The 26,875-nt window shown below is 42.2% G+C and overlaps 1 protein-coding gene across 1 annotated transcript in view; it reads right to left on the bottom strand.

Moving 5' to 3' along the window:
• The window catches only part of SPTLC3 (serine palmitoyltransferase long chain base subunit 3), a 136,994-nt gene extending 111,038 nt beyond the window's left edge, over nt 1-25,956 (bottom strand). The window contains exon 1 of the mRNA XM_045809157.2: nt 25,544-25,956. Coding sequence (XP_045665113.1) covers nt 25,544-25,660 — 117 coding nt within the window. The 5' untranslated portion in view covers nt 25,661-25,956. The remainder of the gene's footprint in view (nt 1-25,543) is intronic.
• Nucleotides 25,957-26,875: the final 919 nt, after the last annotated feature.

Below are 26,875 nucleotides of genomic sequence, written 5' to 3'. Positions count from 1 at the left end.
GAGAATAAAGAAATAGCATATTTAGGAATTGAAGAAAGTACCCAATAGATTAAGGACAACTGGAGATAAAGGGAAGAGATGGTATAATTCCCAGAACAGTGTCCCTAATGGGATGGGAGGAAGAGCACACGTGACTATCTTGACCAGAAGGACACTGACGGTCTCAGTAGCATTTTTCTCCCCAGAATTTTGAAAAACAAACAAACAAACAAACAAAAAACTGAAACACGCTTCAGGCCTTTGTTCTGCTCTAGTCCTTAGAGTGGGATAGAAAGGGATGAGCAAATATGGAATCAAGTTAATTCTGTAGATTAAGCACCCACTCACAAGCAAGCTTTTGTTTTCAGACTGAGGCAGCCCATGGAACATGGCACACTCCATTATACTGCTGGGTTGGTCCTTACAAAGAAGAGCCAAGATGAGTATGAAGAAACTGTCAGGTTTTGGTCACTGTGGGGGTAGGAAGTCTGGTAATAAGATAGTCCCTGGGATGACAAAATGCCAAAGGGAACTTAGAGTACTGGGGATAAGGATAGGGCCATCTTTCTTTCTGAAGTGGAATGTGTGCGGAATTTTTCACATTATGAGAGTTGGGTAGACCTCGTCAGAGGTCTCCTGGGTAGAACACAAACTTCCAAGGATACGGGCATTTTGGGAATGAGTGTCTACCTACATTGTAGTTGCTAGGTTTTGAGCAGAGAAACAACCACTGTGAATGATATCGAATAAGAGATTTATTCCAGAGATTAGGCTGTACTCAAATGTGGGAGTTGGTTAAAAATCTATGGGAGGGGAGACCATTTCCACAATGGTGCTGTAAAGAGCTTCCATGGACCGTCTTAGCAATTAAACAAGCATAACTGGTAAAAATTTATAAAAATACAACCGTGTCAAGTACCTGCAAATTTTTTAAAGGACATACAGCAAATGAAGAAACATTTATTGCTTGCTTGTGTGTGTGTGTATGGGTAGTATGTATATGTTTTCTTTTAAAAAAATATATTATCCCTAAGGTAGGAAAATTCAAAGCAGCTCTTTCTTCAGTAGAGTTCTTACTTTTACTCTAAAATATTTGAGTGTCTTATTGATTCCCAGTTACCATTTATTTCTCTTCTAAAATATTTTGGAATGTCAATTATACAAATGATACAGCTGAAAGCTCATAAAAGTGGAATGATATAAGAATGATGAGCATACACAATTCTACCTTATTTGGAGGGTACTTCATGCCTGAAAGTTGTCTGGGGATATTAATAAATGAGTACTTTAACCCCAGTCTTCTATCATGTGTTTGGTAGACATAAATGTTTAGAGATGCTTTATGAAACTCTTATGTCTCAGTTTAGTCTAAAGCCTATCATCTTGTCACAAATAGGTGAGACACTTCTGCTCAGAGTGTATCATTTGATTCTATATGTATAAAGTCATGTTTAATTTGGGCATAAGCACCTTACTAATTTTATTTCTGACTTCTACAGGTATCTGGTATAATGATCAGTAACTACTGGCAAACCCTGGAATAAGATGGTCTACATGATAGAAACCAAGTGGAAACCTCTTATCTGGGGTATTCCAGAAGGATAGCTGGTGTAAAAGAAACAGTTGCTCAGCCAACTCAAATTTTTCAGGCCACTGAGATACATGAACCCGTGACATCTTAGGTTAAACTTATTATTTTCTTTTTATTTATTTATTTTTTAAAGATTTTATTTATTTATTTGACAGAGAGAGAGACAGCCAGAGAGAGAGGGAACACAAGCAGGGGGAGCGGGAGAGGAAGAAGCAGGCTCCCAGCAGAGGAGCCTGATGTGGGGCTTGATCCCAGAACGCCGGGATCATGCCCTGAGCCGAAGGCAGACGCTTAACGACTCTGCCACCCAGGTGCCCCTATTATTTCTTTTTAAACAGCCTTCAAACTCCAGCCTCAAGTGTACCTAAAACATTTCATTATTGTTTTTTTCTTCTATTTCAGCACTAAACCAAGCCTTACAGAGTGCCCGTGTTACCAAATGCTTTGCCAGGAACATCTGCCAGGATGTGCCCACAGACAGACTACAGGCTGGCAGCTATTACCATAGAGAGATGTTCAGGGTTCCCTGAGAACTGGGAGAAGGTTGTATCGAACTCTGGCTGGAAAAGGTAGGGGAGGATTCATGAATGAGAAAGCAGTGTACCAAGGACTTGAAAGATGAAGGCAGGAAGGATAAGGGCAGTAGGAATGGACGGAGAGAAAGAATCCCAGCTTAGAACTGGAAGCCTCAGGGGAGATGCTCATCAACCCATCTCCAGAACCACTGCAATCACCCACACACCTGCTCCCCTTGTTCCATCCTGACTCCTCAAATCTGTAGCTACTTAGGTAACTTTAGCTCTAAAACCCATTTGCCACAGTGTTTCCAAAGTGCTCCCTAGAGATGGCCCTTAACAGCAAGGGTTGTGGAAAGGCTATATGTCTGTGTCTTGGGTATTCGCAGTGTACAAAAGCTAGAACGTAAGAGCCATCTTTCTTGATCTTCACTGTTATTCCCTATTGCTAGCACACAGCTTCCCGTGGTAGGTGCTGAAAAAATACTTGGTCATTGAATCAGCTTATTGAATGCTATCGAAATAATAGAGTGAAAACCCATTTAACTCTTAACCATTTAACCATTAATCCAGCACATGTATCAACTGCATTTTTCACCTTTCATATAAATCTACCGAGGCCATGACAAAAACTCTCTTTGGGAAGTGCTCGTTTTCAGCATAAAGCTAAGTTTCTTGGCATAGAAATGACCTGCCTCAAGTCCTCCTGTTTCTGGCCTTGCATTTGTTGCTTAAACAACATTAAACTTTCATTTCACACCTTGTTTTTATCTCCTCCACAACTTTCCTCAGGCTGCCACGTTTCTGTAATTTCTTCAGTTTCTACTCCCTTCTCTGTCTTCTGCTGCTGCGCCTCCCCTCTCTCCACACCACACACGCATACACTTTGCCTGCCTAATAGCCCCTGTCTAAGACCAGCACTGGCTGCTTCGCTTCGTAAAAAGATCCAGGCTCGATGTTCTCACGGCATAACACCATTATTATACTCACCACACTGTGATACAATAATATTTTTAGAAGACAAGTCATTTAATAAAAGGACAGAAAATAAAGGATCACTTGCGAAATAATAGCTTTCATTATCTGGCACTCGGGCCTTTCAAATATTTCAAATATTTTAACCCTGTTGTTTGCCCAGTGTGGCGAAGACTGGCTATTCACCAAACCCATTTCTCTTTCCTCTTCCTCCGAGCTGGGCTACATTTCCCTCATCCCTTGCAGACAGACGTGGCCACGTGACTGAATGCGGACCAACGTGAAATGGGTAGAAGTGAAATGTGCCACATTCATGACTGGCCCATAAAAAAGCCTCTCTCATGATCCACTTCTTTCTCTCCTTCCCCTGTTGCCCTCTGAATGCTGATAGCCAAGGTGACCTCGAAAGCCACACATTAAAGATTGCATAACTTTTGTTAGCCTGATTCTCTGAATAACTGCGTGAGCAGAGTCCTCACTGCTTTCTCCTCCGGCTTCCTATCACTGTCAAATTAGACTTGCTACGAGTGAGAAATAAACTTCTATTGGGTTATGCCATTGAGATTTGGTGGCTCATTTATTATGACACCTATTATTATGTTAATGAATACATACTATAGGGATTCTGTTAAAATGTTTTTGTTTCCAACCTTTGCTTACATGTGTTCCGGAGAAGTCTAAGAACTGAGTCACCTCCCCGAGGAAACATGTGGGCTGACCAAAATTCAAATTTAAATCTGGGAAGTTTATGCCAGAAAATTAACTGAATCAAAGATTCAATTCTTGATTCAATGAGCATCTCTGTATGTTGGGCCGTGCTTGATAGAAAAACGGATATTACATGATTTAGGCTTCAGTGACCACAGATGTCAGAGAGAAAGAGAGACAAGATTATAAACATGGAACTTTTTCAGGGAATAAGATCTTTATATATTAACTGCTTCAATTCTTTTCTTTTTTTTCTATTGATGAACAAGTTCAGTTCTTGTGAAGTGAAGTTTGTTTCCCATTGTCTTGGCTTTCCTCTTCACCATCTGAGAAGGTAGCTAATAGGTCAGGGCAGCCCATGAAGACAGCCATAGGCTTCCACAGAATACACCCAGATTGGGAAATTAGGGATTCAAAATAAAGGGCATGTTTGCTTCAGAGTCCCCCATGAATATCTGTTGTAGGAATGAATGAATGAGAGGGAGAGAGCCAAGCTTGGGAAAAGGCTGGGAGAGGGGAGGAGGGCCTTCTAGTACAGGAGGACCAGCATGGGCACTTGTTGGGTGGTTGGGTGGAAACAGAACCTTGAATGGACCTCTGGCTAGACCTTATGTGTTACCTATTCGGAGATGAGATGTATGGAGCTCACTGGAATTGAATGTGCCTTCTATGGCAAGGTAAGCTAGACTTACCGTGTCAGATAGCAGTGAAAGAAAGGTGTGCCTCCCTTGGGATGCTTCTTTATCAGAACTGCAGGAGGAATACAGGACAGAAAGATTTGGAGGATCCTCAGATCTTACCTGGGATGACAGCTGGAGGGGGCTCTAAAGTCAATTTGACATAATTCAAACAAAATGGCCGCCCTACACCACCCTGCAATGATTGTATTCTTCTGATATTATTTACAACCAGCTGGCTTACTTGAGGAACACAGAGCTTTTATTGAGTTATCCTGATAAACCAAAAAAAACCAATGTTCCAGTAATTTAGTATCACTGAGAATCACTATGCTCTCTTATCTTGTTGATCAGTTATAATGTGCCATGTAGGAAGAGTGCTTCTCTCTGAGGTGCTCAAAGATGTATGACCATGTTCTTATTTAGTCACATGATATTCTTAAGAGGTAGGTGGTGGACGACTGTAATAGAATTAGAATTATCTTTACTTAATAAGAGAGATTAGGGCATTAAGCAACTTCCCCACGGTTATCAGGCAGGACAGGTCAGGGCAAAGCTGAATTTCTCAACTTTACAATAGCAAAGTTCAAGCAGAAAAGCTTGAATTTAGACCTTTGGGACAGATGGAAACATATTTCAAAAATAAAATAGCTATATGGCTGAATCTTTTCCCTTTCCAGGTAACTACTGATAGCTGCAAACACTCTGTGGGAAGGCTGGCTACCATGGGCATCTACCTATACTGGGCACTGTGAGAATCATTCAGGGAGTCTCTCTTATAGTATAGCCTCATCTTCATAGAGCTTATGAGCTAATTGGGAGATAAAATAGACACACAAAAATATAATATTTCAGGACTAGAGAGTAAGAAGTATTCAGTGGCAACATCTCATCAAGTGTATAGCAGTGGTAAAAAGCAAATAGGAAGTCTGATAAGTCATCCCATCCTCATACATTTGTTCAGCCATTCATTCAGCAAATAAATATTGAGTACCTACCCTGTGCCAGCTGCTGTGCTAGGTCCAAGTGACATGGTGGTGACCAAGGGGGTCACTGCCTCTGACCTCATGGCCTGCGTGTGTGCTACCCAATAAAATAATCACCGGCCACATGTGACTATTTACATTTAAAGTTAAATAGTTACAATTAAATAAATTTAGAGACTTAGACCCTCAGTTACACTAGCCACATTTCAAGTGTTCGATAACCACATGTGGCTGGTGGCTTCCTTATGGAAGGGAGCAGATATACAATATTTCCATTTCCATTTCCACAGGAAATTCTGTTGTTCAGAGGTCAGCCAACTGTGGCCTATAGGCCAGATGAGGCCCACCACTTGCTTTTAAAAATAAAGTTTTATTGGACTACAGCTACACGCATTTGTTTACATATTGTCTATGACTGCTTTCATGCTATAACGGCAGAATTGAATGGTTGTGACAGAGACCATATGGCCCACAGAGCTGAAAAATATTTATTATCTGGCCCTTTAGGGAAAAATTTTGCCAAACCCTGGTCTAGATGGAAATACAGATGCATAGCAAATACTTACAAAAAGGGAAATGATGAATAAATAAGAGTGCCGTGGGACAGACAGGTTGGGGATCTGATCTAGTTTAGGAAAAAAGAAAGACTTTCCCAAAGAAGATGGTGTTTAAAATGAGACCTGAATAATCAGTAGGAGTTTACCAGGCACAATGTTCCCAGCAGAAGGAAGAGTCTGAAGAGCTGTGGGAGGGGGGAAGAGGGCACAGTGTTTGGTAGGCATGGACGGTGAGGGGGCAGGCATGGTCAAGGATCATTTCTGGGGGGTGGGGGAACTCCATCCACTCTGTCCATTGCTAGTGCATCAGCGCCTAGGATGATGGCTGATATGTAGTAGGTATCCAATGAATATTTGATGAATGAATGAATGAATAGCCAGGGAGGTTATGCAGAACTCATAAATCAAGTTTAGGATTTCAGCCTTCATCCTGACAAGGTAGCCACTGATGACTTTAAGAAAATCTGTGGCTTAAGAATGTGATCAGATATGTGTTTCCAAAAGGCCCACGGAAGCTGGGTGAAGACCAGATCTTTGGGAGCACCCACGTTCAGTGATTCCTAGTGATTTGGGCCATATGGTTGGTAACTTTGAAGTCTTTCTCATATCCAAGGTGGAAGAAGATTTAATGAAGCAAACTTATTCAGGTGATTCTGAAATTTTGACCTTACAACCCAAAATCTGAAGGAAGCTCTAAAACTGCACGGGAATGAACCAACAACAGAGGCGTGCTTTGACACCAGGTGAGGTGTGCGCTGTGGTATTGCTTTGCCACACCAGGCAGCCAGTGACTCATAGGTGAGTTATAACAAGGGTGCGGCTTTTGGAAGTCCACAAAATGTGGTTCTGGGAGTCATTTGGCTGAGCTCGGTGGACTGAACTTGGATTACAAACAATGGTTTTTCTCTTTGAATCAAACTGAATCTATTTTTTTTCTTGCACCTCAGTGATGCTGAACTACGGACTTGGGCCGCACCCAAAACTTCCTGTTCTGTGAAGCTAGGCCAAACAGTGCCTGACTTTCAGCAACATGAAGAAGCAGAAGGCCCTGCTACCTAGAAAGAGAGAAACTTGCCAGGGATCCCGTTGCTGTTTCTTCTCTATGTGTTCACTAGTATTTGGTTCACGGTTGCACATATCTATTCTCCTTGATTTTCTCCTCCCTTTCTCTGCCTGTCATCCGATAAAACCACACACACTGTATGCATGTCAAGAGCAGCTTAGGAACCTATAACCTGGTTCATCTTTTGCCTGCCTTGAAGACAGAACGTGTCTTTGTTTTTTTTGTTTTTGTTTTTGTTTTTTTTTTGAGAGAGTGAGCGCTTGTGTGCCCAACAGATGGGGGGATGGGCAGGGGCAGACGGAGAGGGAGAGAGAAAATCGTAAGCAGCTCCGTGCCCAGTATGGAGCCCAACTCAGGGCTCGATCCCATGACCCTGCAATCATGACCTGTGCCAAAATCAATAGTCGGAGGCTTAACAGACTGAGCCACCCAGGCACCCCCGAATGTGTCCTTAAAGAGATAAACATTTCCTGGCTGAAATCTTTTGTTTCTTTGGAAGGCAGCACATAGTATTTTATTTTCCACAAAAACCTTTTTCTCCTTGGAAAAATAAGTATACTGTCTCCAAACAACCCATTCACCAAGAATATGATACCATAACAATTTATTTCTTTGCTTCCAAAAAATCTGAAAATATCCATGGTCATATCTGTAATTATCTGATTAATTTTTCGTATCATGTGACATATAATGTAGAAAAAAGTAACTTCTCCAAGAACAAGGCTAATCTTGACTAGTTTTTATCTGTACCTCTATATCAATCAAATAATTAGATTGAGGCATTTTTAGCCATCATAGTTTCTGAGCCCTAGGTAATGAATGGGTACAAGGCCTGCGTTGTCTGGCGTAAAGATTCATTACACTTAACAACAATGAAAAAACCCTATTTTCCATGACCTGTTTTTTTCAGACTTTGAGTCGTTTTCTCAGGCCACCAGGTGGAGTACTTCTGTTTTCAGTCTGTAGGCACCTGAATCAGTGGTCTTGCTAAGAACTTGTCAGTGGTGGGGCACCTGGTTGGCTCAGTAAGTAGAGCATGCGATTAATCTCGGGGTTCATGAGTTTGAACTCTACGTTGGGCATAGAGTTTACTTAAAAAGAAAAAAGAACTGGCCAGTGGCAAGCATGGCCCTTTAAAGAAAATGCCAGCCCCTTTTGCATAACTAACAAACCAAATCCTGAGGTAAGTCAGTTGTGGGATTTTTCCCAGTGCCCCAAATTATTTGCATGAGTTGGCAAAAAATGTTCGTGCCAAGAGCTCCTATGGGATTTGTTTTGGTTCTATGATGTGAAAGGCAGTGTTGTGTAGGGGTGCTAGAAACTGGCAGTGGACAGAGGTGTGTCTTGCTCTGGATTGGGCATTTTGAGGTCTTGGGCAAGTGATGACACCTATTCAAGTCTCAGTTGCCTATTGAGAAATGTGTCAATAAGATCTAGAAAATGAGATAACGTGCTTCTCTGAGATTTTGAGATCAGTTCTGCCATTATTATTCAAGTGTTTGAGACGATCTGCAGCCTAGTTTCTTTAGGAATAATGATCAAGTAGGTAACTGAGAAACGTGCTACGTTGCAAGAACCCCAGAGCTCCTACCCTGTCATCAATGTCATTGCCTTGGGCAAACTCAGAAAAGGAACCAAGAAGTGAACTGACTGGAAGCAAGCGTTCATGATGTTAAGTGTTTGAAAATGAACTAGAGGTTGATAAAGGGCTCAGGAAAAGGTATTTTGAGGAATACATATGCTATATAACAGAAGACAAAGGTAAATGATTTTAGAAGAAAGATTTATAGGAAGTTGTGCTATCTGACGTACCATTGAAATCACTTTGCTGCCTGACTGTGGAGAGCTAGGGCAGAAATTAACATTTACAAGGCTTTTAGAATCTCGTGGATTTTTATTTTTTAATTTACTAAGACTGACCCCTAAAGCGGTTCTTCTGAGTAAGTGCAATAACAAAAATAACACTCTTGTTCTTGTGAATTAAACTATGGAAGGAAAAATGCCTTGATTAGTTTCACTTCCCAAATGTGTTCTTGCTAGGAAACTTTGATGGAGTTACGCACTGAATAAGGGCTGGATAAACGTGTACTGCTGCCAGTCCTTTGAGGCATCCTTGAACTTTAGAGTCCAAATGTCTGAGACTGTTGTTTGGCTCTGTCCCCATCATCCATGTGGCTTTGGTCTCATGATTTTTCTAAGCCCTGGTTTTTTCATCCCTAAAATGGGCCGATAACAGTCATTCTGTCTACTTCACAGCATTGATGTATGTGTCTAGCAAGATCCTGGATATAAGTTGATTGTACAGTTATAAGGATCTGGGTACTTGATCCTGAGGGTTAAAAGGGCGAAGAATTGGTTACGTTTTTAAGAAATCATTGTCTTAATTTTGGGTTCCCCAGAAGCAGACCTTGAGGAAAGGATTCACATGCAAGTTGATTATCTAGAAGGTGACCCTAGGGGGCGCTGGTACAGAGCGGGAATGAGACAGGGAAGGGAAGGCAACCAGTGAAGAGTCAAGCCATTTACTACTGTGGGAAACCGGCCCTCACTTCCAGATGGGGAAACTGAGGCTCAAAGGGATTATGCCACTTGATCAAGGCCACAGAGCTACCAACATGAAGCTGGAATTCAAGCCTACCCACTGCCAGCGGGAAACCCTACTCCCAATCTCTACGTGATGATTCAGCTTATTAGGGCAGCAGGGCTGTGGGGTGTGGCAACAGGTTATGTGACATTAGGAGACAGATGATCCTGGTTCCACTACTTACCAGTCGCATGAGTGATTGTCTGACCTCTTCAAACCTTGAATCCTTACGTGTGAAATTCGAAAACCCATTGTGAGGATTAACAATACTACCTCAAAAACCATAACCACACATGGTAGCAATCATTCACTCTAATTAATATTGATTTCTCTGACATGCTGTTCTCAGGTACACACACACACAAAAGGATTTCCACGTGTGGCTTTTATTTTGGGAAATAGGAGAGGAGATGCCTTTACTTCTTACACGAGACAAATGCAATTTTGAGAAATTAATTCTGAAAGGGGAAGCTAACGAATTTGAAATAACAGATATCACTGTGAGTCTTCAAATACTGTGGTCCCTAGCTATTTGCTTTAACAGTGTGTGGCTGGGGAGGGGGTCCTCACACTGGTGTGATCTTGGAGGTAATCACTTGGCTTTGTTGACCTTCATTCCTCCATCTGTAAGAAGACAAGGGATGGAGTGGAATCGTAGGAATTTCTAAACTAAATTCCCTTTCTGCCAGATGGATTATACTAGGGTCAAAAAAGGAAAAGGGCTCTTGATCCCTTTGGAATTCTATGTGTACAATGGGGGAATTTCTCTAGACAAGCCTTCTGCTGAGCCCTTCCTTTACCTCACAAGATGCCAATTTACACATTACTTGCTTCTTTTTGAAGCCAGCATCCATCTTGCTAGCTCAAATGCAAGAAGGAACATAGGGGTGATATCGTTCCCAGACATGAATGGACCCAACCAGGAGACATGTAGACCCAGGCTCAAGAGATAGGAATGCTTCTTTGTCATTCAAATTAACATACAGAAATGCAACCTCACTAGCTTATGCATGTACAAGTAGTTTGGGCACACACAGCCAGCATTATCCTGAACAAACAGGCACCAGATGTACCTAATGGAATATCCAACATGAAGAACAAAGGGATTTTTCGGATTCCAAGTCTTTCGAGAGGCAATAGACCTCTGTGGGACCAGACAGAGGGGTACCATAAGCAGCTAGGTAACATCTATTAACATGACTTCATGGGCCTCCGATCAATAGTGTCCACTTTCTCAGAAGACCCCTGCCCCCAACTTTGTCCTTAAAAACCCTGACTTGTGCACCATTGGGGAGTTCGGGAGTTTTGAGCATTAGCTCCCTGTTCTCCTGGGTGACACCACCCAATAAATAGCCCATCTTCCTTCACAGCCAAAGCTCCGTGTCAGTTTTTCTTGGCTTGCTGCACACTGGGTGGATGAACTCTCATTTTGTTTGGTTACATTTTGTCCAGAGATTAAACTCTCCAATGCTAAGTGGACAGTTTTATAACATCTTTCCACAGCCAAAACTATATATGAAACTTTTCCCAATAAGAACAATGAAAAGGCAATGTAGGTCAAAATTCACTGAGTAGTGTAATTCAGATTTGTGCATTTCATTATATGTAGATTTTCTCTCAAAAAAAGGGGAAAGAAAAGAACTGGAGATGAGTATTGAAGCCACACAATGTGCATGCAGGAGGATTTGGGGTGAAGTGTTACTGATTCTACAACTTTCTTTGGAATGTATAAAACATAAGGATTGATAGGTGGATAGACATGCAATAAAACAAATATAATAAAAGGTTAACTGGAGAGTCTAGGCGGTAGGTATATGAATATTTACTGTAGAACTCCTTTAATTTTTATGAGATTTTGCACATATTCACAATCAGATGTTTGAGGAAAAGGCATTTTTTTTTCCCTAGGGATAAAAACACAGAACTTGGGGCCAGCCTGCAGTACTACCAGAGGTTTAAGCTTAGGCAAATTTACTTAATTTTTGTATGATCAGTTGACTCATCTAAGAAATGGGATAGAGTAAGAGTATCAAACTCATAAAGTTGTTGTGAGGAACAAGTGAGTTAGTAGTATTTGTAAGGTTGTTAGGATGTAGTGTGATATAAATGTTTGTTAAATGATATTTTAAAAATCATCTTATATACAGAGACATTGGAAGGAGAACAGATTGTACCGACTTAATTTGGACATTCGACCCTAAGAATGCAGAGCTGTATTAAAACCAGATGACAGACTTATATACCCTAAGGTATTTGTCATTTTCTCTCTAATCCAGTTATATTTCATCTCCTACTAAGAGGTAGCAATCATCAGGATGGGTCAGTGATATTTAATTTCTGTTTTCATTTCCTTCAAAAAGTTCCACTTGCTTAAATCATGCTCCCTGACCCCAGGCCTAGAGTATATATAATATCTGGATATCAGTATAAACGCATATAGCTCCCTGGTCATACAAAATCATCTTGTGATTTGGTGATTTTTAAAAAGAGGACAGTGAATAGTAGCCATGTTCTCCAACAAAGGTTAGGTGACCTGTAAATTAATCAATAAGAGGTTTTATACTTTGAAATTTACAAAGAAGCCTGTATATCACATGAAGTGGGGCTTTCCCCATATTTTAAAGAATTAGGCATGTGGAAAGCAAATAGCAATTTAAATAGCAAACAAAATAAGCTGAAATGAGAGTTCTTACAAATAATAGATTAACAAAAATAGGTGGTCTTTATTCATCCCACAAATATTATTGAGCACCTACTATGTACAGGCTCTGGTCTAGGTGATGGGGATTCAGCTGTAAAGAAGACAAAAATCCCTACCCACATGGTGCTTAAATTCCAGAGGATGAAGCAGACGAGAGATTGGAAATCAATTAGTGTGTGGGCGCGTATATACAGTGTTAAGGACTAATGAGAACAATCAGGAAGGGAAGGGAGGGGGTGAAAAGGTTTGCAATTTTAGATAGGGTCGTGAGCTTATATCTCACAGAGAAGATAACATTTGAGTGAGGACTTGAAGGTAGGGAGGGTGAAGGCATGTGGACATCTGGGAAGTGCATACAGGAGAGGAAGTGTGAATGCCCCCAGATGGGAGAATGTATGGCCTGCTTGCTCTAGTGTGGCTGGAATAGATTAAGTACTGGGAAAAAGAGTAGGGAGTGAGTTGAAGAGGACCAAGCCATGAGGCCTTACTAGGCCATCATTCAGGATTTTGTCTTTTGAGTAAAATGGGAGCCATGGGAAGGATTTGGGCTGAAGAGTGACATCTCTGGATTCCATTTCAACAAGATCCCTCTGGCTGTTCTGTTGAAAACAGTCTTGCTGGTGCTGGTGGAAGGGAAGGCAGAGGTAGAAGCAGAATATGGTGGTTTTAAAATTTGTGTATGGGGGCGCCTGGGTGGCTCAGTCATTAAGCGTCTGCCTTCGGCTCAGGTTATGATCCCAGCGTTCTGGGATCGAGTCCCACATTGGGCTCCCTGCTCAGCCGGGAGCCTGCTTCTCTCTCTGCTCCTCCCTGCTTGTGTTTTCTTTCTCTCTCTCAAATAAATAAATAAAATATTTTAAAAAATAAATAAAATAAAATTTGTCTATGAATTCTTTGATATTCTTCCAATTAAGAAGTTGGAGTGGGAAAAGGTCCCTTCCCCTTGAACCATGTGGGCTTGCTTGTCACTACTTCAACCTATAGATTAGGGTAGAAGTGAAGCTGACCTCTGAGGCTAGGTCACAGAAGGCCATGAGATTTCTACTCCATTTACTAGAAAACACTCTTAAAGTCCTCCTGCCAGAGAGGCCACATTGGTAATTCCTACTTGTCTTTTCTTTCAGCTGTTCCAGCCCTGATGCCAGACATAGGAGTGAGGAAGCCATCTTGGAGACAGATCCTTCTGGCCCGGCTGTTCCAGATCTAGCCAATAGAGTCCTCCCAGCTGAGGCCCCAGATATCATGGGACACAAAAAGAGCTGTCGTGGTATGTCTTTTCTGAATTCCTGACCAGCAGAATCTATGAGCATAATAAAATGATTATTGTTTAATGCCACTATGTGTTGGGATGGTTGGTTATGCCAGCAATAGGTCACTGGAACACAGAGACAAGAGATGAGCTTCCTGTAACAATCTAGGTGAGAGGTAATGGTGGCTGAGACCAGGGCAGTTGCTGTGGGGAGGTGACAAGTAGATTCTGGATATACTGTGGAAGCAGGATCATGAACTTGCTGACTGATTGAATGTCAAATGAGAGAGAAAATCATGAATGATGCTTGAGTTTTGATTTGAGCCACTGGAAGGACAGAGTTGCCATTTCCTGGAACAGGAAAGACTATAAGGGAGCAGGTTTGAAGGTGGAGGGTGGGAGTCTCAGGAGCTCAGTTTTGGACATGGTAAGTTGGAGTTGCCTTTTGATTACCCAAATGGAAAGCAGGTAGTTGGAAATGACACAGACACACACGCACACATAGACACACACACACACACACACACACACACACACACACACAGTGAGGAGACAAGATCAGATCATCATGAAAGAAACACAGAAAAGACAAGAGGTGCAAGGACTGAGGCTTGGGTCGCTCCATTGCTTAAAGGTCAAAGAGATGAAGAGAAACCAGGAATGGAAACTATAAAAGACTAGCTAATGATATAGGAGTGTTGTATCCTAGAAGCCAAGAGAAGAACGTGATTTAAAGAGGAGGGGGTGATTACTTGTGTCAGAGGCTTCTGACAGGTCAAGTAAAATGAGGTCTGAGAAGGTACCATTGGATGATGGAATTTGAGGGTTTAAGACTATCATTTATTGGGCACCTATTATATATACCAGGCTTTGTACTGAACACTCTTATAATAGCAGTAGGGGAGAAAGAGATGGCTTTAGGCTGACTTTAACAGATAATAGCTACCATTTACGGAGTATCTACTACATATCTGATAGTTACGGGGAACCTTACATACTATCCCATTTAACCTTCACCATTGCCTTGTGGGGTATGGATCAGAGACACGAAGTTACCTGCCCAGTGTGGCAGGGCTAGTAAGGCGCAGAGCTGGGACTCAAACCCAGTTCTACGGGATGTTGAATATTGGTCTTCCTGCTGTCCATTCCTCCTTAAGTGATTTCCTGGGAAATCCTGAGGGGTGCTGGTGTGTGAAAAGCCACCAGAAAAGAAAATACCTTTTTGACTTTGAGTTCAGTTTTACTCAAGTGGAGGATGTAAAAGTAGTTTTACACTAAAAGAAATACAAATCCATTGTAATGTTTTAGAAGGCAAATTCGAACATAAATTTTCTAAACAAATAAATTACACACATGGGGCTTGTCACGTGATGGCTTTGGGTTAAGCGTGTTGTTCTCTCTTTCGTGAATCAACTTGTGAACCCCTTACCCTATCTTCTCTGGAGAGGTTGATTGGCTGGTTTTTCTGGTTGGGTTGTGAGAACAGATGCAGCCTAATTAATGAAGGCACTCCAGGGCTGAGGTTCTTAACCTGGGGATCTGAGAAAGTCAGGGAAGGCATGAGTCTCTGCTTGGAAAGCTTTGTGATTATGGACGTATTCATCTTTCCATAGGGAGCATCTATCAGCTTCATAGAGGATCTTTGACTTCCAAGAGGCTAAGCCCCACAGGGCAGAGAAAGAACAGTCAGGTAACTTGTAGTTATGAGGATAAGCATGACTGGCACATGGCCTTTTTCTTAGGCAACTTTTAAAGGCCCAGGTAGAGCATATACAGAGAACAATAACATGACCAGGCCTTATGATTGCATTATCTAACAAAAGGTCTGTCGATCACTTCCTATGAAGCTTTAATGATGAGATTTGACCAGTAGAATATTGTCACTTCTCAGACATTTCGATAAGTGGGACCCAATATTTGGTCAGGGAAATCAAGTATGTGTGGTTGGTCATAACTGTTCCTCAAACTTGCATATCCCAGGATCAAATGTTGATATAACAACTCAGGAAAATGAAGATGTGAGACTCCTCTATTGCTTTTAAAAATATAAAGTCTAGGGGCGCCTGGGTGGCTCAGTTGTTAAGCGTCTGCCTTCGGCTCCGGGCATGATCCCAGGGTCCTGGGATCGAGCCCCACATCAGGCTCCCTGCTCCGCTGGGAGCCTGCTTCTTCCTCTCCCACTCCCCCTGCTTATGTTCCCTCTCTCGCTGGCTGTCTCTCTCTCTCTCTGTCAAATAAATAAATAAAATCTTTAAAAAATATATATATATAAAGTCTAAATTAAGAAGAGCCATTTTCCCTAATATATATGAGAAAGGAGTATTCAATTAATGACCGCTTAATTTTCTCATCCGATTTGCTTATAACTTGAAGGGTACAGATTTGTGGCTGGTAGCAACGTTTCCTTGAAATCCACACTATTTGAATTTATAAAGATTAGATGCCAATACTTAAAAATCAGGTGTTTTTCTCCCTGGCACCTTTCCCACCCCGTGCGGATTTCCAGCTTCTTTTGAAAATCACACAGTCTGTCAACCAATATGGTAAAACTCTTGAGGCAGCAATATTCAGACTGGCAGTGTGATGGAGAAAGTAGATTGTGGAGAGTGATTCTGAATACTTCTCAGAGTTATGCTTACAGTGTTGTTGTTGTTGTTTAAATGGTTAATCTAACCTGTTTCTAATTTGGCAGCAACAGCTCGTTCTCACATGAATTTATAGGTTGCTATACTTCAGAATTCCAGAAAAATTACATTAGTTCAGGCCAATTGAGACAAATGTGACAATACTTAGTAATAAGATTAAGTGTATTTAAAACTAAATGTAGTTGATCTCTCGCAAGTAATTAGGTTAATATCAATCTATCTCTGGCAGTATTTCCAAAGGGAAAGTTGTTCAAGGAAATTTTAACAAATAGATAAAATTAGTATTTAATTGGCAGATATTAAATATATTTAATTAAAAACATGTATTCTTTTAATTAATAAAAACATCTGCACCTGAACACACACACATTCCTGAGTCAGCTCTTTCTTCATAGATAATGCAGTAAATTACAGCCTCCTCAGGTTGAATAATTACACATCAGACTTGATAGCGTTTAAATGATTGTGTTTTTGCACTGGTGATACTTGAGTTTATTGTATCTGGTATTTGGATATACCCGCCAGACACTCATCTTAAAGCATACAGTCATTATTTCGAAACACAAGCAAAACGAAACACAAGTGTACAGCTTCGAGAAAGACATCTTTGCCACCGATTAAATGCAAATGGATGGCCCACACAAACTCTTCCCTCAAGATGCAAATGCCAGTGCTAAAAATGGTTATTAAGTGAGATTGCAGAGTGAGTTTCCTAGGCATTTTAAGGAAATAGAATATCCGCGTGCTCATTTATCTACCACAACTTAACAAGCCATCGCCACAGCTAAAACATCATTTGTTTGCTCAGGAATCTATAACTCGAGCAGGGCTCAGCGGGGACAGCGCATCTATACTGTGTGAAGTATCAATGGGAGCAGGTAGACACCGGGGCTGGAGGACCTACTCCAAGGTAGCTTACCCACGCTGTCTACACGGGTGCGGCATCTTATCAGCAAGGACACTTGGTTTCGCTCTACTTGGGCTTCTCTTTGAGACTACTTGGGTTTTCTCCAAGCATGATGGCTGGGTTCCAAGAGTGAGTGTTCTAAGAGGCCTGGCTTCAAGCCACAAGGCTTCCTGTAACTTAGTCTCAGAAGTTCCAGATTATCCCCTCTGCCTCACGCTGTTGGCCAAGTAAGTCATTAAGTTCAGCCCAGATTCAAAGGGAATGAAATAGATTCCATCTCTCAGTGAATTTGCAAGAATCCTCCATCTATCACATCACATGTCCAAGATGTCACTATTACCAGGAAATCCTGGGCCAAGTTAACTGCCTATTCAGGGTGGCCATGTGCCCTTAGAGAAGCTTCTGAAAACTAAATTATCTCCAGAGCTCCATCTGGGGCTCAGTCTGAGTCCATATGACTTAGAGTTACATGGGTCGATTTTCTTTAAATTCAGAGTTGTTTGAAGTGAAAAATGGGGTGGGGGTGGCCAGCACATTGATGTAGTTTGTCCATGAGCAGACAATGTTGCATATTGAAAGCTCTGGTATGTGACAGTTTGGTGCTAAGCTAAATTTTCATTAAGAACAATAAAGAAAGCAAGCAAAACAATCCACAGTACATTTAACCCACACTGACTCTGCCCTTCAAGGCTGAATTCAGTTTGCCCCTTAATCTCTTGTGGTTAGAGTACCAGTGTAGACTAAGGACCTGGGTTCTAGAATTAGACAAACCTAGTTTCCAAACCCAGAGTTGATATTTGTGAGCTGAGGACCATGGTTAACTTACTGAAACTTTGTTTCCTCTATCAGACCTCTAAAATGGGTCTGATAGGGGCACCTGGCTGGCTCAGTCACTTAAGCATCTGACTCTTGATCTCAGCTCAGATCTTGATCTCAGGGTCATGGGTTGGAGTCCTCTTCCCCTCCAGGCTCAGAGCAGAGTCTGCTTGTCCCTCTCCTTCCCCCTCTGCCCTTCCCCACCCCTCCCACCCCCACATGCTTTCTCTCTCTCTCAAAATAAATAAATAAATAAATAAAATTTTAAAAAATAAAATAAAATGGGTCTGATAATAATAGTATCTACCTCAGGGGAATGTCATGAGATGATGAATCCAAAGCACTTAGAATGCCTGGCATTTAGAAAGACTCAATACGTATTGGGGATTATCATAATTATTATTTTCTTGGTTACCTCCCAAGGTTCTCACCTATAGGCCAACGTGTATTAGGAGTGGGAGCATGATATTCTAGACTATTTGTAGTCACAATGAAAGCATAAGCCTGTTTCTTTTCTTTGATAACTTAGGCAACTGGAATTATTTTCTGTTCTTAAAGTAAAGGTTTCCAGGCTTATTTTAGTCGGAAGTAGATAATACTCTTGGGTCCAGGGCAACATGTTGGAGTAAAAAGAAATTGGCTAGGGGGTATGATCTAATGATCTAGCGTTTATGTCCCAGTTTTCTTCTAGCTGTGTGACCTTGGGAAGTTACCTATATTCTCAGAACCTCAATTTCCTCATCTATATAAACATGGCTCATAATATCCATTTGGCAGTATTGTTATGAGAATTAAATGAGGCAAATATTATAAAAAGACCTGGCAGGGAGCAATTACTTATTGGCCTTACTATTATTATTGATGCTTTGGTTTTATACATTTTTCTGTATTGGTTTCTAAAAGTTTTTTATATATTAAGAAATTGCATTTTGTGATATGAATTGCAAATATTTTCCCCAGTCTGTGATTTACCTTCTGATTATTTTATGGTGCTATTTTTGTTTTGTTGTCATGGCAGAGAGAAATATTTGATTTTTATGTCATCAAATTTTCAACGTCTTCTTTTATGGCTCCTGATTATTAGATTATAGTTTCTACACAAAAAAAATGATGTTGTCTCATTTATTGGGCTCACATGAAATTTATGGATTAACTTAGGTAGAATTAACATAGTTTTCATCTCGAGTCTTCCTATCCTTGAAGATTGTATGCCTTTCCAATTATTCCACTTTTCTTTAATGTCCCTCAGCAGCATTTAAATGCTGCTCTTCAAAATTGGTTTTCTCTTCAAATTGATTTTCACTTCTTCCTTTTATTCCCAAGTACAACATATTTCTGATGCTAGTGTAAATGGAGCTTTTACTTAAAATTACAGTTTCCAATTGATTTTTATTCATTGCTCTTTATGTTTTATCCCATACAGAGTTTTAGATATTTATTTATTTATTTGTTTGTTTGTTTGTTTGTTTGTTTATTTATTTATTTTTGAAGATTTTATTTATTTATTCGACAGAGAGAGAGACAGCCAGCGAGAGAGGGAACACAAGCAGGGGGAGTGGGAGAGGAAGAAGCAGGCTCATAGCGGAGGAGCCTGATGTGGGGCTCGATCCCATAACGCCGGGATCACGCCCTGAGCCGAAGGCAGACGCTTAACCGCTGTGCCACCCAGGCGCCCCTAGATTTTTTATGTAGATAAAATTCACTAAATTTTTCTTCATGGTTTCTACTTTTTCACTTTCTTTGAGTGCAAAGGGAGAAAATCGCGGCAGTGATATTCAACCCTGACATGCTCCTTTTGTCTTCTCCCTTGCCAGCTATAGTAGGAGGTTCTGTATCATGCTCAATACCATAAGCTAGTCGTCCATGACGGCTAGCCCATTAGGCCAAAGATAATCCATAATGGCATGTTCTAAAAGTCACCAGGGATAAAACCCACACAGCCTGAGAAAGTCACATCTGATCACGCCGAGTCTCTTCTCAAAGCTCCCTCATTACAAATATATATGGCTATACGCTTTTGTTGCTATCCAGACCCCCTGGGATTCTGATGATTTCTTACTGCAAGCACCTGTAGGTCAGTTTGAGGGCTTTCTCTGATCATATGTAGTCAGGCGAGAAGTGCTTTGTGGTTAATGCTCCCGGGAGAATCCCTCAACTGGTGATGGACAGGAGTTAGTTGACATATACCTCGTTAACCTGTGACTTAGTTGGGACAACTTTGAGGCATATTCTACACCATCATCAAGTTGCCCCCCTCCCTCCAAATCTGAGCACTAGCTGCCAACAGTGGTAACCTGTTCACAAATGTATTGACTTCCTTTTCTTCTGTGTCTCACTTCTCCATTCCCCTAACTCCTGGGTTCACCTCCCAAATAAATTTCTTACCTCAAATCCTTATGTCTGAGTCTGTTTTTTGAGGAATGGTAACGAAGACAAAGGTATTTTATGATCTTATCCCACCTACTTTTATAGACTTATTACCCGATTATCTCCATTAAACATCCTAAACTTAGTCCCATTTATCCACATCATGTCTTGATGTTTTGTATCTTTCTAAGAGTGTTTCCTTCTGTTAGAATGCCTTTCCATGACTGTGTGCCTGGCTACCCTGCCTTTAAGAGTCAGGCCAAGAGTGACTTCTTTGCCTTCCTATCCTGGGTGAGATGCCCTTTCTCTGTATTCCTAAACATGGTTCACAGATCTCTGCTGTGATGGACTGTTTCCCATGATGGTCACAAATATTCCTCCAACCCCTCACAACCTTTTGTAATGTGACTTTGCAAGCTTGCCCCATCAAGAAGAAGAGCCCATTTCCCTTCCCCTTGCATCTGGGTTGGCCTTGTGACTAACTTTGACAACAGAATGTGGTAGAAGTAAGCCTAAGCCTTAAGAGGATGTGTGGTTTCCATTTTTACTCTCTTGGAAGCCAGACTTCATTTAAAGAAGCCTGAACTATTCTGTTGACACTGAGAGACCACACAGAGAGGGTATCCCTGTGAAGGAGATACAAGGTTCCCCAGACAACAGCCAGTACCAAGGTCTCAGTGGGTCCATATTGGATACTCATTAAACACCATATGGAGCACTGACAGCCATCCCTACCAAGCTGCCTGAATTCCTAGCCCATAGAAATCATCAGCAATTGTTTAAAACTACTGAATTTGGGGGTAGTTGGAGTAGCTGTTACACAGCAATAGATAATTGCAATATCTATTATAGAACTTGTCATTAAATATTATAATTATTTATTTACTTATCTGTCACATTGGTGAGCTACTATAAATGGAGACAGAACATTTTCACCCGAATAGATATAACACCTGACATACGGGAATGCTTTAGAATGATGAGCCCATGAAAAAATGAGACTCTTTAAGGAGATCACAGAGAAACTTTGTCACATTGAAGATTTGTTAAAGGAAATGAGAACCAAAAAACAAAAGGTACTAGAGAATGACTGTGGAAGACGAAAGTGGATAAACATTCAGAGCAACTGCAAGAGATCGCCAAAACTTGTAGTTTATGTGAGTTCTTCTTATAACTGGTGAGATTATTGACCTGTTTTCATCAGCGTGCAGACTAGACAGCCCCTGCAGATATGAATATTTACAAGGGCCTGTCAGGCAGCTACCACTGTGTGCAATTAAACTGTAAGTCACAGTTCTCACTGTCCAGAAGTTTATACTGTAACAGAAAAGCAGATGTACCAGGACATTGTGGGCTTCAGAAGGATATGAAAAAGTGGGGAGAACAGAAGGCTCATATTCAATGGTTATAGAGCTAGGAAGGATTTCCACGAATCTGCCTGAACATTCCCCTTCGTGTAGCATTTACCGAGCAGCAGCTGGGCATGGCATTCCCACTCCCTCTTATGCTGAAGCCTCGCCAAACTGAGAGAAGTCTCTCAAATGTTCTGCACTCTGTCATGCCACAGACTTCGCTTCCCCCCCCCCTTCCTTTCTGGAAAGATTTATGACCTATGCTCCCTGGTCCTTCCATCTACCAATGCTTACATTCATCTCTGGGGCTCCTTTCCCTTCTTCTCCTTATTTGGCCTCCAGGGATAAACTCCCAGTTTGCTCTGCCATTTCAAATGTCTCCAGATTCAGTGTGAGTTCTCCCCGCTCTACAAATCTGTCACTGACCACCCTAACCTGGAATATCTTAGAATGTAGTAGAAAGGGAAATGGCTTTGGAGCAATATGGATTTGGGTTCAATTCCTGGCTATGCTGCTTGCAATTCTGCACAAGTTCCTTAATCTCTTATGTTTCTTCATCAGTAAATTGGGCACGATGCTACCACTTCATGGGGCTGTAATGAGGGTCTAGGCGATCTCTATGTAAAGTGTTGAGCTGAGTCCTGGTATGTAGCACACCATTGATACATGCTGTTTTCCTCCTCTCCGAACTTCTGGTATTTAATATCCGTACCACTCATCTGTCCTTAAATCATACTTGCTTTGTGACAGCTCTTGTCCTGTGCCATAATTTAACTTAGTGTGTTCATTGTTCAATTTTAATATAAGCTTTCTCCTAATAGCTAAATGGTCCTTTTTTGTACATCTTTATATGTCCCAAGGACAACAGATTCTTAATAAATACCACTGCATGAACGAAGAGATGGTAGAATAAGAGACTACCGCTCAGGCTGTCTCTACCTCATTCTGTAAAGTACAACATTCAGGGTCAAGAACTCAGTGAATTAGAATAACTCTAATGTCAAGATATTTTTGTCTTCTAGGAAAGGAATGATTAGGGAAAAGTTCAACAGTTTTCCTTGATCCTATAGGATCAACGTAATAAAGGAAAAATGCAGACCCCATCCCATGAAAAGATAACTTGGAGGCGATGCAGTATTCAGAACAATGAAGACTCTAGGACTACCTCCCAGCTTCAGGCTTTCTTAATTCGAAGGTATGGCCAGGTCAGGAATGAGTGGGAGTGAAAAAGCAATTATGTGAACAGTAATCCCCAATTAATTTTATGGGAATTAAATAAATCAATAGCAAATATCAAGTCTGAGTTAAGATGTTAAGGGCCTTTCCATCATTTATGTGGATATGCTCATGAGGAGAGAGAAAAATCCTTTAGGACACGAGTGTTCTGTTACTGACTGAGGCTCCATCTGTCAGAAGTAAGAGACAGGATGTCATACTCCAAGTGAACAAATAAATGGACTTAATCAGGGATGAAAACCAAGGATCAGTGCATCCTCAGGTCATGTGGGGTTTAAAGAGACGACAACACGCAATAGGATTAAGCTCCAAAAAACTCCAGAGAAGAACTAGAGGTTTTCCAGACAGAAGGAGTCTGCCCCCTTGCTAACCTTGCGATTGGGCTAGTGAGCTGGACTCCAGTGCAAGGGTGTCGAAGCCAGGCTACATTGGAACAAAGAGAAGGAGGGTCTGGAGACAGTGCCTAACGGTAATTTTCATATTCTTTTTTTTACACCAAGAACCCTTTGTTTAGAGTCCCACAGGGTCCTGTGACACATAAAAGGAACAGAGGTATTGGTGTATGATTGCAAAGCAGGACAAAGTGTGAGGGGATTTTGGGTGAAGCTGACCGAATCTTAGATCCTACTTCCTAGAGCCTTAAGCCTGGCAGAAGGTGTTGGGAAGACCACTGGCCCAGGATATCTGTAAGCCTTTATGAATTGCTCTTGTCAACTAGCAAGGGTTTTGGTTAAGACCTGTTGGTGAAAGGTCTCCAAAGCAAAAGGTGCTAAAACTAGTGACAGAAGACCATGGAGTAAAGATGACTGCATCCTCCTCAAGGGCAAAACAGGCCCTTGTCTGTCTTCCTGCACCAAGTTCTCAGCAGGGTTTACTCTTTCTGGAAAACATTTTTCAAGTCATAACTGAGGCTTTCAGTGGAAGCCAATTTCAATTTAGTAACACCTAAATATATCTGAACCAACAGGTTCTGGATGGCCCTACAGAGCGAGCTGTTGGAAAAGGCAACAGCAGCCCTCCTCTTTTCTGCTGCCCTAAGAGAGGCCTTGATGTCCAAGGGTACTTTCAATCCTACAGGAGTACTTAGTAATGAATCTTTAGGATCTTGAGTTTCATCTTGACTTAGGAGTGGTCACAACCATTGAGCTAAGTTTCCAACCTCAGACGCTGGAAGGTGGTTACAAAACCAAGATAAAGTAAAGAGACAGAAGGACGGCTTTGAAGGCCTTTCTGCCCAAATGAGAGGCCTTAGGGTCAGACTGGCCGAGAGGGTGAGTGGGTGTGTGGCCAGTGTTCCCAACATTTCAGGGGCAAGGAGCCTCTTGGGTGGTTAGCAGTCTGAATGAACACTTACTGACAAATAGATGGTGGATATTATTGGGGTTGTCCTCATGGAGAAGACAGGAGTTGAATGTTTCTCTTCATATTGTGATAGGTTTCAGAGACACTGCTGGGAGAGGTCAGGCCTGAGTTTTTGGTGGACACGTCCAAGCCTAGAGTAATGCCTGTTGTTAAGAGGGGAATACATTTTGGGACCACAGCCTTTCACACACACCCCAGGTTGCAGAGCACCCCTCTCCACCCACCTCTTCCAACCGGAAGCACGAATTTAATTCCCTGAGTGATGGACTGGCTCCCAGCTAGCTCTGCCGGTCCTGTGATCTTAGAACAGTATGACCTTCTCCCTGGGTGGATGCTGGTTCCTAGGGGGTGGATGTGTAATACAGGACTGCACGGGTTCCCTGCCGAGCTTCTCATTTCCCAAGACTGAAGCCACCTGTTTGGCTATGCTAATTTGCTCCTGAAGCTGGTGAGCTCACCTGTGCGGCTTTAGCAGAGGGCATTATGTGAGAAGGAGGGCACTGTCTTTTTCCAGGTACCTGGTACACGGGGCTCCTTCTTGGAATACACTGACAACCTTTCCGAAGTCCCTCCTCCTCCTCAGTACATCCCCATCAAACATTCTGTCAGAGCCAAGAGCCAAGAAAGACAAAAAAGTATCAAATGGGAAAACAATGAAAAGTCTGTTTAGTTCCTGTGTGCAGTGTGAACAATAAGCCACCCTTTCTGAAGTGTCTCAGAACGGAATGCCTGTGATGTCCTTTCAAAGAAGGACTCTGGCCCCAAATCAAGCTGTAAGCCGTGACAATGCTCCCCTAAACAGCGCAAAGAATTCGCCTTTCAGCCAGAGAGGCATTTCTCATGTACTGGGGAAAAAATGCCGCCCACACCACATCACCTCAGCACATTCACTATCCCTGCTCTTTCCCTGCCCAAGCCCGAGGACTCCAGCCTGCTGTGACTGTTTGATGCACATTCGGCGGACGGGTCTGAGCCTTCGGCCCTTTGCCCCCTAAGATGCTCCGGAGAAAGCAGAAGACTAGTAGGTATGTTTGTATTTCGGGGCATATAAGGCTCTCGGGTCTGTGTGTCCGCTCTTGGACAGAGCAGATATGCTCCCCCTTAATCCACAGCTCAACTTTTTCATAGCCGAGCCTTTGAAATTAGCCCAAGTGTCAGAACACACAAAACACTTCGCAGGAAGGACTTGCAGTCCGGCGGCTCCCAACAGCATCAGAAAGAAAGAGGGAAATGTCCAAGTCCTTCCGAGTACGGGGGAGGGCTCGCCTCTTACCTGGGCTTCTTTCACGATCCCATTCTTCACGCAGTTTCCACTCGGTGAGCCGTCGCTCTGTTTCCCGTGATTGTGCAGATTCCCATTGCAAACAGCACCACCTCCAGGATTAGCCATTTGTGTGAAATGATGGAATCAAGCAGGTTTTCCTCCAGAGGTTCTTGGCAAGCTTTGGTTTTGAAGTTGGTGAGGGGATGGGAGGAAGCGCTTTGGGCTGAGCCCCTGAAGGAATCCTACCAATCAGGCTTTCCAGCCTATCGTTGGGGCAGATCTTTGAAAGGAAAAACAAGTGGTTACCTTTAGACTGCACGGCTCAGAGGCTCAGACCGCGACCTTCAGGGCAACAGACTTGCTTCTGAAACTACAAAGGAGATTGCCCATGCTGGCTCCTTGGGGGCAAGAGGAAATCAGGAGACTGCAAAACCCCAGTGGCAAACTGCGGGGAGGCGGGCTGGGGGGTGGAGCATCTTTTAAAGACACACACACACACACACACACACACACACACACACACACACACCCACCCACCCACCCAGTCATGGTCTCCTGTCTCCTACATGTAGTCAGTTCCGAATTTACGTCTACCCCCACCCTCTCCCTCCTGGATCTAATTACAACTTTTGATTGTAAACCGAGCTCAACTTTTTTTTTTTTTCCCTGTAAAAAAACACGCAGCAGTGGCTGCCAGGACTGCCCAGAGGGAGAGGAGAATGCGAAGTTACAGTTTCAAGGGCACAGAGTTTCAGCTGGTTCCGTGGGTGACAGTGATGGTTGCACAGCCCTGTGGCTGTACTTAACGCCACTGAACTGTACATTTAAAAATGGATAGAGTGGGAAATTTTCTGTGATGTGGATTTTACCATAACCCCAAAATGGCAAGAAAGTAAAATATTCAGAACCCACCCGGTGTTAAAACCAGTGATACAATGGGAGGCATTAACTCATCAAGCATTCCGGTAGCGCGCCAATCTGGGAGACGGAATGTTTGGTTTCTTGTTAAGGCTGCATTACTTTATCACGTGACTTTGGGAGAGCCATTTACTCTCCTTTTGCCTCAGTTTCTTCGGCTAAAAAGAGACAGAACATTTTTGGTGGGTTGATGTCCAATGGAGTAGCAGGAAAAGAAAAGTGTGGCTTGGGTTTGTTACTGACACAGGTGTTGTGAGGCAGATGGTGACTGGAGTGCCCAGTCCTGAACACCTGTGGTTTCCTCATTAACTCTTATTCTCAGGGCATTAGGCGTCTGTGTTCTCCTATCACCATCAGATGGCATTATGCTTTGTTGGACAGTGTCAATCATTTACAGCCTGTTCAGTCCCCCCAAGACCACCG

This window comes from Ursus americanus, chromosome 22 (assembly GCF_024610735.1).
Source record: "Ursus americanus isolate L20-20 chromosome 22, mUrsAme1.1.p, whole genome shotgun sequence".
Lineage (NCBI taxonomy): Eukaryota > Metazoa > Chordata > Mammalia > Carnivora > Ursidae > Ursus > Ursus americanus.
Note: the sequence above shows the minus strand (reverse complement) of the source record. Positions and strands in the feature narration are given on the sequence as shown.